This window comes from Erpetoichthys calabaricus, chromosome 17, assembly GCF_900747795.2.
Source record: "Erpetoichthys calabaricus chromosome 17, fErpCal1.3, whole genome shotgun sequence".
Classification (NCBI taxonomy): domain Eukaryota; kingdom Metazoa; phylum Chordata; class Cladistia; order Polypteriformes; family Polypteridae; genus Erpetoichthys; species Erpetoichthys calabaricus.
In genome coordinates this window covers 52973143-52985514 of record NC_041410.2, presented here as the reverse complement: position 1 = coordinate 52985514, position 12372 = coordinate 52973143, and the positions used below count along the sequence as shown (strand labels likewise).

Here is a 12372-nt window from a genome sequence, read left to right as displayed (position 1 = left end):
CTCCAGTTAATTATTTCTTTCAAGTTTAATATGGTTGGCAACACAAACCTGCAGTAGTTAGTGTTTGTTGCTTTGCACCTTAAAGACACTAAATATCAAACCAGGCCTTGTCACTGTCAATGTGGAGTTTTTACATGCCTTCTGTATCTGCGTACTTGGCAGCTTTAAAGTAATCTGATGTTGATAAGTATGGGTGAGTGCATGACTATGCCCTGCAATGGACTGATAACCTCCTGCCTTGTACCCTGGACCCTACTATCCTTAAAATGGATTAAGTGTATTTAGAAAACAGAGGAAGGGTTTTGAACATGAACATAAAAAGAGTATTCTATGGTAGTTATGTTGTAAATGGTCATAGTTTAGGTATGGTGTGCTTAAATATGTGAATTACAAGTTTATAGCATTTCTAGTATATAATGTATGCTACAACAGGTATGCCAAAATAAAAAAAAAAAAGTATTGTGCTAACAGCGAGTTTCTAATAATAGAGAACAGTATGGCTTTAGAGATTCATTCTTGCTAGTCAACATGTACAAGGACCAGTCATGTGTCACAGTCAAAAGATGAGCTACACAATAGCTTCTTGAAGGCTAAAGGTCTGCCTGGCCTTAACACTGAGATTAGAAGAAAAAGTTGCCAATATGAAGTGAACTACAACAGAGATTCTAAGAGGGGTGGTGCGTGAAACAACATACACCATAGGGATTAATTATGGGTAAGCAATGAATCGATTCTTCATGAACAATTGAACATGACCAAGGTCTGTGTACATTGGGTGCCCAGAGTGTTAACTCCTGAAATAAAGTGTCACCAGAGCTGCCATTCCAAGGAGAATCTCAGGCTAATTAATTCGGACTGGAAGAAATGCAAGCAGCTTTTCTTAACATAATATGAAACCTAATACAACACTTGACAAGAGTTTAAATGACATTCAAAACAATGGTGATTATCTATTACCAAAGAAATTCAATGCCCAAATGTACAATTTTTCATGTTTTTGAGGGTATAGTCCATATTGCTAACACACACCAAAAACAGGGCCAGCTCTATAATATTGGGAAACTAGGAGGTTTCCTAGGGCATCAAAGCTTTTGGGGGGTGGCATTCTGTCAACTATAACAGACACTGCTGTTGGTGTTGGGAGGGCATGTCTTCAGGTGGTCATTGGCACCTAGCCCTTGATGTTCCCTGCAGTGCTGTCATTCCAGACACCTTGCAACTTTTCTATCTTACATAATCAAACACATGAAACTTCAAGAGGAGCACTGTTTAATGCAACATTCATTTTAGTTTCTGAGTGATATTCCCAGGGGGCCTGTCCTCTACTATTTGATTCAACATCGATTTATGAATTGCACGAAATTCCAAACTGAACACACCCCTCACTCTTTGATCAGATATCCATTTACAACTCATGTGAATCTCCAAGGGAAACCAAACCCCACTTAGATCTACCATCCAAGTATGACTCAAATGGACATCCAAGGATGACTCAAATGGACATCCAAGGGGAACACCCTCAACCACTCTTCAATCGGATATTCATATATGACTTGCATAAACATCAAATGGGGACAACCCCTAGCTCTTCAATCTGACATCTGTGTATTATTTACACATTTTAGGGACTCTTTGATTTGCAATAATAATTACAGCAACTGCCTTCAAAACTCCGTGGTTAAGGTATCTGCTTCCCAACTTAATGGGTTACTTCCATAGAATTCACTGTGCCATTAAAGACAACGTTACGCTGGCAACGGAAGAGAGATTGCAAAAACAAGAAAAAGTAATTTTGAGTGGCACAAGAAAGCTTTGTGAATGTTATTTGAAGTGAATTACTGTTCATGAGGATTATCCATCCATCCATCCATCTTCCAACCCGCTGAATCCGAACACAGGGTCACGGGGGTCAGCTGGAGCCAATCCCAGCCAACACAGGGCACAAGGCAGGGAACCAATCCCGGGCAGGGTGCCAACCCACCGCAGTCATGGGGATTATGTTGAACAATAAAACTGGTGTTTGTGCTAACAGTTGAGGAACAAAATTTTTTGATCATCCTCATATTGTCAGAAAATTAAAAGGCTTTGGAGATAACCTAGAATGTCCTGATGTAACTATATATGCAAATGATATTTAAATAGTTTGTTTTTATTTTTTAATATAGTTTGCACCCCTAATAATAGAGAAATGTATGTAGTATATATCACCACTGGCCTGAATCATTGCTTACTAGGTCTTCACTTACACTGTTTGTATGGACTGACATTCAACAGTGTGTCAAAGGATAAAATGAGGTCAGAATCTGTGCTGCACAGCTACAGTATCAGAGGTAAAAGGAAACAATTCTTTGCTATATGATGCAACTAATGCCAAACACTTAATTAAGTGCACACTGTTCATGGGACGTTATTATCCTGGGTATATATTTGTAAGCACCACCCTTAAACGTAATTGGTTTACTCACCTGTGAAGGCCCTTCATATGTCTCGGATCAATCCTGACTTACACTTTATAAAATATAAATTAACCTGGAGGATTGAATTTCTCCATCTCCATTTGATTAACTTATTTTTACTTTTTACCATTATGTCCAACAGGAAATGACTTCTTGAAAATGAATGGCCCAATTGCTGGATATTTACTTTAGATATTTATTTTGGACAGACACCTCAAAGAAAAGAGTGACATCATTTCAAAATTACCTTACAACTTTGGACAAGCTGCTGGTGAGCAGATGTGTTCTTGTTAGAAGTTGCTGCATTCTGGGATGCTGCAATGGTCTGAGTTGCAGCAGCGGCTGCCTGCTTAGCGGCATTCTAAGAGAGAAAAAAACAGAAATAAACTATAATTCAGTGGCTGACCTCAACCAATAAAACTTTAGAATGTTTTACTTAAATCTCACTAGATTGTGGCACCAGTCAAGGTGCTACATGATGGTTGAATATGCAATAAAGAATTTGACCGTACACATGACAATGCTACAACTACTGCTATATAAAGAGATGCCAAATCAGAGAATGAATGTATGTAGGATAGACATTTAATATACAGTGCCCTCCATAATTTTTGGGACAAAGAAACATTTTTCCTTGAGTTAACCCTTTGTTCCTCTTCTTCACAGTTTAAAATCACAAATCAAACAATTCAGACATCGTGATTAAAGTGCACATTGCAGACTTTCAGTTAAGGAGATTTGCATACATTTTAGTCTCACCATGTGGAAATAACAACACTTTTTCTACATGATCCCCCCATTTCAGTTCATCATAATATTTTGGACATAGCAATGGTAGGTCTATTAAAGCCGCATTTGTCACATATCCCATGAATGCAATGACTGCTTGAAATCTGTGATTCATAGACATCACCAGGTGCCAAAGATCTTCTCTGGTGATGCTCCGCCAAGCCTCTAATGCAGCCATCTTAAGCTCCTGCTTGATTCAGGGGCTTGTTCCCTTAGGTTTTCTCTTCAGCAAATGAAAGGCCTGCTCAATCAGATTTAAATCAGGTGACTCACTTGGCCATTCAAAAATGTTCCACTTTTTAGCCTTTAAAAACTCCTGTGTTGCCTTAGCAGTATGTTTGGGATCATTATTTTGTTGTAGGATGAAGTGCCACCCAGTGCATTCGGAGACATTTACTGGAACTTGAGCAGATAAGACGTTTCAGAATTTATTGTATGACTGTCGTCAGCATTTCCATCAACAATGTAGGTAAGTGTGCCAGTACCTGTGGCATCCATACCTGCCCAACCCATAACACCCCCACCACCATATTTACAGATGAGGTGGTCTGCCTTGAATCTTTTGGGCAGTTCCCTTTCATCTCTACACTTTGTTCTTGCCATCACTTTAATCAAATTCATATTTGTCTCATCTGTCCACAAGCCCTTTTTCCAGAATTCTACAGGCTTATTGAAGTCCTTTTTCACACACTGTAATCTGGCCATCCTGTTTTTGTGGCTAACTTGTGGTTTGCATCTTGCAGTAGGCCTCTGTATTTCCTTTCATGACGTCTTCTGCTGATAGTTGCCTCTGACACACACACATCTGTCTACTGAAAGCTGTTTCTAATTGTTGTTGTTTTTTTTAACCATAGTGAGTATACTCCTGTCATTAGCAGTGGAGGTCTTCTTTGGTCTACCAGTCCCCCTCTGTGATTATTGAGCTCACCAGTGTGTTCTTTCTTCTTAATCATATTACAGACAGTTGATTTAAGTAATCCTAAGGTTTTACTGATGTCTCTAAATGTTTTATTCTTATTTTTCAGCCTCATAATGGCTTCTCAAGCACTTTGAGCTACTTTAAGCACTTTGAGCTACTTTTTGTATGAAAATGTGCTATATAAATAAATGTTGTTGTTGTTGTTGTTCTATGACCTTCATTGGCACAGCTGTTGTTCTCATGTTCTCAATGGCAACTATAGACACCAAAGGGTAGAAGCAAGCAGAAGTATCTTATGGCTGCACTATTGACACACACCATGAGAAATCACAAACAGCTGTTCCACCAATTGTCCCAAATATTATGGTGCCCTGAAAAGGGGGGGCTCATTTAGAAAAAGTGTTGTCAACTTTACATGGTGTGATCAAAATGTATACAAATCCCCTTAAACAGAAATCATGTCTGAATTGTTTGAATTGTAATTTCAAACCGTGGAGTAGAGGGATAAATCAAGGAAAAATGTGTCTTTGTCCCAAACTTTATGGATGGCACTGTAAAAATATTATCATTAACACTAGAATCCCTAAAGTCGTCGAAAAAACTCATAATCCCGGGCCACCTTAAATTCCTTCGCACCTCTCCATTAGTGTCTTTTGTTTTGTAAATGTGTTGATCAGCACACGCATCAGGCAGCCTGTTTTTACATTCCCCACCGACGCAGTTTTAGTCGTACACCAAGTTCTCCCAAGCTCAACCCTCTTTATTGTGGCGTGAGGTGCCTTGAACTGTATAGGGTAAATAATATATCTTTATTTAGAATACATACATTTCATGTGTGTTCCGTGTCTACAATGATCTGTGCAAATGTAGGATGTCAGGAAATGTGAGGCAAGAAATGTTGAACACATAACTAGAACAGAAATTTTTTTCATGTTCTACTACTAATTGTCCAAATGTTGACGTGAAATGTATAATGTATAATATAACCGCAGTCTCCAAGTCAAGAGGTGGTGGGTTCGATCCCAGGGCTTTCATGCATTAACTGTTTTGAGTAGTGAACAGCTATTTATTACTACTATTTTAGAATAAAAACATACATTTGATTAATTTCAGTTTGCAACAGCCCGGTGTCAATTTATGGTACTTGTAAAAGTTAGCGTTTTGTTTCACCTTTCACTTTTATTCTCTCAGTCACATTCACGCTCCCCCCGATCGGACACTTGTTAGTTTTCAAATAAAGACGTGCTATAACAGAGGTGAACTCAGATGAGGGTGAGGTTTCTACATTGGAAAAAGAGAACAGAAGCCCTCCCCACAAGAAACGTCCACTCACATATAAGAACAATGCAGCTGCACCAGGCGTAAAGGCAAAAGATGGCACCATTTGGATGCAGCAAGAAGTCAGGAGTCATCCTGCCAGTGAATCTGCCACACACATGCCCTTCAACAAAACAGCTGGGCTTGTAGAGCTTGCCAAGGTATCGTGCAAAGTCCTGTTTGTGATTATGTTTTGTGATGGTCTTTATATAACATTTATATGTTACTTATATAAAAGCCAGATCGAATGTTATTTACCTTGATTTATTTACTTATCTTCCTACAGTGTAAAGTCTCAAGTAGACTGCAGATCTTCCTGTGTTTGATCGACACGGGCATGCCGACAAAGTACATGTGTACAAATAGGACTTCTTTAGGGAACAACTAATAGGTTACAACCTACAGATGTTCTGTATTACTTAATATTTGTATTACTGTATTAGTGATTACTTATTAAAGTAAATGAAGTCTTGCAATTAGAAGCAAACAATTTGCACAGGTGTCCCAACTTCTGTTGATTACTTAAAAACCCCTCTGTCTGTCTTAAAGCAGAGTTGGACCAGGCTGTATTACTACACCCTCTGAAGTACTACTTGGACAATATTCCAGTGAGCGAGACAGCTGCATGCTGCATACACACATACTGTGTATACTGTCACACATGCGTGTCTGAAAACCACATTTCAGGCTCCAAAAATACCACACCTTGGAACAAGATGGGGCACTGGTGCTAACTGCTTCTCCTTTCTCCATCACAGATCTAGAAAGACATTTCAGGACCATGCCTAGCCCCACCCAGAATGCCAGTCAGCACGTATTAACACAAAGACTATACAAATCAAATATTTTAGCATTTCCCTTTGTGAATACCCAGGTTTGCACAACAGCAGTAGATGGTTAGCCCATAAACAGTGGATGAAAAGTCTTTACACCACCTACTTCAAGTCTGTTGATGAGTTTTTTCTTAATTGCATTCTGGGCAGCAGCATTGGTGGCAACTCTTAATCCTTCTGCTGCCTCTCTCAGTCTCTGCTGTTGGTCTTCATTTTCTGGATTGGCTGCAGCTCCCTGTCATTAACAAATTAGACAGGTTAGCACCATTCTGTAAGTTCAAATAATTCAGTTAGGCTGAACAAAACCTTTCAAATGAACAGAAGCTTTGCACTCTCTATAATCTCATAAATTGTGTTTACTGACAGGACACCCTGTTGATGGTGCTACTATATACAGAATGAAAAACATAAACCTTTGTTAATGTGAAACAGCTCCATAACAGCATTATACTGCTACTATCATGATTGACAGTTCAGAAGGTATGAACTTGGAAAATGTGCAGTCCTGGGTTAGGTCCAGCTTTTATGTTGTACAATCAGGTTAATGTTTCCTATGTCTGGCCAGAAAACCTTTTGTGACATACTTCATATACTGTATGTTTAAATAATTCAAAAGAAACCTATTCAATAATGCCTCTATTATTACATTTTTTCTATATTTTTTATTCAAGTTTATAATTCTATAAGACTAATAACAAATTATCATTATTATCAATATATATTGCATGCTTCAGGAACAAGACTGAAGGCTGAATTCAGTATTCAATCTTCTTTGAGATGGTGGGAAAGGTGCTTGAAAGGGTACCACCCACTGACTTGGTAGTCTTACTGTTTCAATGTTCAAATAAGGAATGGCGGAGATACCTGGAAGAGCGTGATTCAGAGGAACGGCCTGAAAGATCGGAGCCAGAACAGTGATGTGATTTCTGTGCTAGTCTGTGGAACCTTTGTACCACAGTACTTTGGGACAAAGGCTGATTATAAACTTTGTAGTTGCTGTCTATCTGAGGTCATATGTTTTGGGCACTCGGGTAAAAAGAGGGGCAAAATTGTCAACTGATTACCATATGGCAGCGAGATGGATTTGCAGCATGAGGTGTAGGCTGAGTAGACTGTGGAAGCCTAAATTACCAGTTAGGGTGTCTGGGAACATCTGGCTGAACCTTCTGTGAATGATGAGATCAACTCCTACCTCCAAGAGACCTTCTTCCATATGCAGAGTGAGGTTAGGGACATTGAATCCAAATGGACCCTGTTCAAAACCTCAGCCGTGGAAGAAGTTGCTAAAAGCTGTGGGTTTAGGGTGGTGCAGGCATCTGATGGTACAGTTAGGTCCATAAATATTTGGACAGAGACAACTTTTTTCTAATTTTGGTTCTGTACATTACCACAATGAATTTTAAACAACTCAGATGCAGTTGAAGTGCAGACTTTCAGCTTTAATTCAGTGGGGTGAACAAAACGATTGCATAAAAATGTGAGGCAACTAAAGCATTTTTTGAACACAATCCCTTCATTTCAGGGGCTCAAAAGTAATTGGACAATTGACTCAAAGGCTATTTCATGGGCAGGTGTGGGCAAGTCCGTCGTTATGTCATTATCAATTAAGCAGATAAAAGACCTGGAGTTGATTTGAGATGTGGTGCTTGCATGTGGAAGATTTTGCTGTGAACAGACAACATGCGGTCAAAGGAGCTCTCCATGCAGGTGAAAGAAGCCAACCTTAAGCTGCGAAAACAGAAAAAAACCATCCAAGAAATTACTACAATATTACGAGTGGCAAAATCTACAGTTTGGTACATCCTGAGAAAGAAAGCAAGCACTGGTGAACTCAGCAACGCAAAAAGACCTGGACGTCCACGGAAGACAACAGTGGTGGATGATCGCAGAATCATTTCCATGGTGAAGAGAAACCCCTTTACAACAGCCAACCAAGTGAACAACACTCTCCAGGGGGTAGACGTATCGATATCCAAGTCTACCATAAAGAGAAGTAAATACAGAGGGTGCACTGTAAGGTGCAAGCCACTCATAAGCCCCAAGAATAGAAAGGCTAGATTGGACTTTGCTAAAGAACATTTTAAAAAGCCAGCACAGTTCTGGAAAAACATTCTTTGGACAGATGAAACCAAGATCAACCTCTGCCAGAATGATGGCAAGAAAAAAATATGGAGAAGGCGTGGAACAGCTCATTATCCAAAGCATACCTCATCATCTGTAAAACACAGTGGAGGCAGTGTGATGGCTTGGGCGTGCATGGCTGCCAGTGGCACTGGCACACTAGTGTTTATTGATGATGTGACACAGGACAGAAACAACCAAATGAATTCTGAGGTGTTCAGAGACATACTGTCTGCTCAAATCCAGCTAAATGCAGTCAAATTGATTGGGCGGCGTTTCATGATACAGATGGACAATGACCCAAAACATACAGCCAAAGCAACCCAGGAGTTTTATTAAAACAAAGAAGTGGAAAATTCTTGAATGGCCAAGTCAGTCACCTGATCTTAACCCAATTGAGCATGCATTTCACTTGTTGAAGACTAAACTTCAGACAGAAAGGCCCACAAACGAACAGCAACTGAAAGCCGCTGCAGTAAAGGCCTGGCAGAGCATTAAAAAGGAGGAAACCCAGCATCTGGTGATGTCCATGAGTTCAAGACTTCAGGCTGTCATTGCCAGCAAATGGTTTTCAACCAAGTATTAGAAATGAACATTTTATTTCCAGTTATTTAATTTGTCCAATTACTTTTGAGCCCCTGAAATGAAGGGATTGTGTTAAAAAATGCTTTAGTTGCCTCACATTTTTATGCAATCGTTTTGTTCACCCCACTGAATTAAAGCTGAAAGTCTGCACTTCAACTGCATCTGAGTTGTTTCATTTAAAATTCATTGTGGTAATGTACAGAACCAAAATTAGAAAAAAGTTGTCTCTGTCCAAATATTTATGGACCTAACTGTAACAACCCTAGGACTCAATGGAGGACACCAGAGGTGAAGGAAGCCATCAGACTGAAAAAGGTGGCCTTAGGGGAAATGCTTTCTTTGAGGTGTCCTGGCTCAGTTTAGAGGTACCGACAGTCCAACAGGACTAAAACAAAATCTATAGCAAGGAAGGAGTTTGGCGGGGCAATGGAAAAAGACAATTGTACGACCACGAGGCTGTTCAGGCAAACAGCTTGATACCTCAGAAGGAGAAGACATGACCTTGCCCAGTCTGTGTTAAGCAGGGATGTAGAAATGCTGACCTTGTCTGGGGAAATTTTTGAGAGGTGGAAGGAACACTTTAAGGAACTTATCATCTTGGTGGAAATGTCCTCCTTTCAGGAGGCAGGATTGGACACACTCATTTGGGAGGATCCAATCACTGTTGCCGAATCATGATGGTGGTCCAAGAACTCTCTGGTGGTACTGTAAGTCCGCCAAAGATGTTGAAAGTGCTGGACATTGTTGGGATAGCATGGTTAACACATTCATTCAATGTTGCATGGAAGGCAGGTAAAAGTACCCTTTGTGTGATCGTCCCCATATTTAAAAAATGTGACCAGAGGGTGTGTTCCAACTACAATTAATGCCTATGCCAGGGCGTTGAAAGGGAGACTCTTTCTGATGGCTGAACCTAAGATATAGAAGGAACAGTGTTAACTCCATCCTGGCTTTTGAAGATTACACCATCATCGTACGGCTTATGTTGTGGGAGGAACTGCAAGAATATGGAATAACAGTGTTGCTCTTGCATGCTGTCTTTTTCCTATATGAACACAGTTAGAACAGTGTCCGAACACTTGCCGTTAAGTCAGATTCATTCAATGTGGGTGTTGGACGCTGTGTCTTGTAACTGCTCCTGTTGGTGTTTCTCACAGACAGGATATCAAGGTGTAGCTGAGGATGTGAGAGTGTTCAGTTAGGGAGTCTAGGGGTAGCATTTTGCTTAATACAGATGATGTTGATGTTTGTACCTGGGGCAGGGATGTCTGGGCTGATCTGCTTGGCCTGCTGTCACCACAGTCCTTACCAGGAAAAGTGGAGTTGGAAGATGAGACATTTAAGAGCAATTCATGTACATTAGAAGAATGTTTAAGAATGTAATATGTAAAAGTATGATACATAGGAAAAATCTTCACCATGGTGCAGGATATTCAAAATAACGAAACAGTTGAGCACCGCATGACTTATCCTCATTTAGACATTCACAAGTGTAAAGGACAGATAAGACATCATCATGACACTCAGCAATTAATTTGACAGCTTTCCTGTATACAGCTGTCATTGCAGTATTTTTTATTATTATGAGATAGCACTGCATAATCAAATGCAAAGTCCTACATTTTTTTTGTTTGCTTTGACATATGAAGAAAAGAATAACCAAAAAAAATTGAGATATTCAAACGCAACTGTGGTTAAGCTACATTTCTAATTCATTCAAGATAATCTATACTTGATAATATTCATAATAAGCAGTAAGACAAAATACATTACAGGTAGCATGCACATTAGAATTACATAGTCTATATAAGCAGCAGAATAAAACTGAAAAAAAAAAACTGTTTACTAGTGACATGAACTGCTATAGTGCCAGCACACATGCAAAGCTAAAGGGTAAAAACTCATCTAAGAGTCAAGGCCTGAACTGTTGAGCCCTGACCATTCTTACCGTGCAGTTATCCTACAAAAACATTTCATCATAGACTGATTTAAATGATCACAAAAATATATTTGTCTTACCTTTGCAGCTTCCACCATGCGGGCTGTGGCATCAGCTAGTAGCTTAGCAGCTGCCAGCAGCTTTTTAGAGTTGTCCACATCAATTTCTGCTTCTGCATCTGACCTCATAGCATTCACTAAATCTGAGGTAGCTTGAGCCAGGACCCTTGCCTGACGTACCATTTCACCTTTGTGTAGATAAAAGACAAAATGCACACTATTACTAACACTGAGGTCTAAAGAAGAGAAGGAGTGAAACAGCAATGCATTTATCAGATACATTGTAATAATAATTAAATTGCAATGACATGGGGATGGCTGTTGGTGCTACTGCTGCCTGACGACACTGGTTCTTTTTCAAGCCTGATAATTGGATTTATGAAATTTGCTTACGAAAGTTTACTTTAGATGCATCCTAAAATTGTCACGTTAGATTAACTTACAAGTGTGAACTGACCTGATATGATGAATAAGCTGGAGTCTGCATTAGGTTGGAATAATGTTTTGCCCATAACCGATTCTTTGCTTGTGCATGGCACTATTACGCCAGGCTGCAGCTTCCAACAATTGAAAAAATGAGGCTCAGAAAATGGGTAGAAGCAGCATGGTATAGATAAGTGTGTGTGTTTGTAGCCAGAAGTGGAGAATTAGGCAATAATATGCTGCAATCATTATGCCTAATTGATTCACACATATTTATGTTCATTCATATACTTATAAAAAATATACACAATGGAATAAAAAAAACATAAAAGAGATTAGATATTTTGGCAGCCTAGGTATTAGGCATAAAATTTAAAAAGTTGGCATGTGGTTAACAGAGTCAGGAATTCTACCTTAAAATAAAAAGTTGGAATTTTCCAGTCAACTCCAGTAGAAAGTATGAGTGGTATGAATACACAAGTGCATGATCAAAAACAAACAAGAGCGCGTGCACAAGCATTAGCCAAATTAACATGAGATTCTTTCACAAATTAATTTGCACTTGAATAGTCCATTTGATGCGGTGGGTTGGCACCCTGCCCAGGATTGTTTCCTGCCTTGTGCCCTGTGTTGGCTGGGATTGGCTCCAGCAGACCCCCGTGACCCTGTGTTCGGATTCAGCGGGTTGGAAAATGGATGGATGGATAGTCCATTTGAAAAGGGCACCTCTTGTGTCAATCTAAATTCACCTGTGGCGGACTAACAAATCCTACCACCCCTGCTGTAGGAAGATGATACTGATGAACATCTGGGATGTCACCATAATATTATTGCACTGCATTGGTTTTCTTTCACCAGTTTTCTTTAGAAGTGAAAGGCAGCAATAAAATAACAAAAACAGTTTGATGGTTTCATCAGGGTTGCATTTTTA

At 39.6% G+C, this 12372-nt stretch overlaps 1 protein-coding gene across 2 annotated transcripts in view; it reads right to left on the bottom strand.

The window, feature by feature from the left end:
* Positions 1–12372, bottom strand: part of tln2b (talin 2b) — a 316938-nt gene that overhangs the window by 195515 nt on the left and 109051 nt on the right. For both annotated transcript variants that reach the window (XM_028823593.2, XM_051920301.1), the window contains 3 exons: positions 11040–11206; positions 6421–6549; positions 2704–2817 (listed from right to left, as the gene is read on the bottom strand). In XM_028823593.2, coding sequence (XP_028679426.2) covers positions 2704–2817; positions 6421–6549; positions 11040–11206 — 410 coding nt within the window. The remainder of the gene's footprint in view (positions 1–2703; positions 2818–6420; positions 6550–11039; positions 11207–12372) is intronic.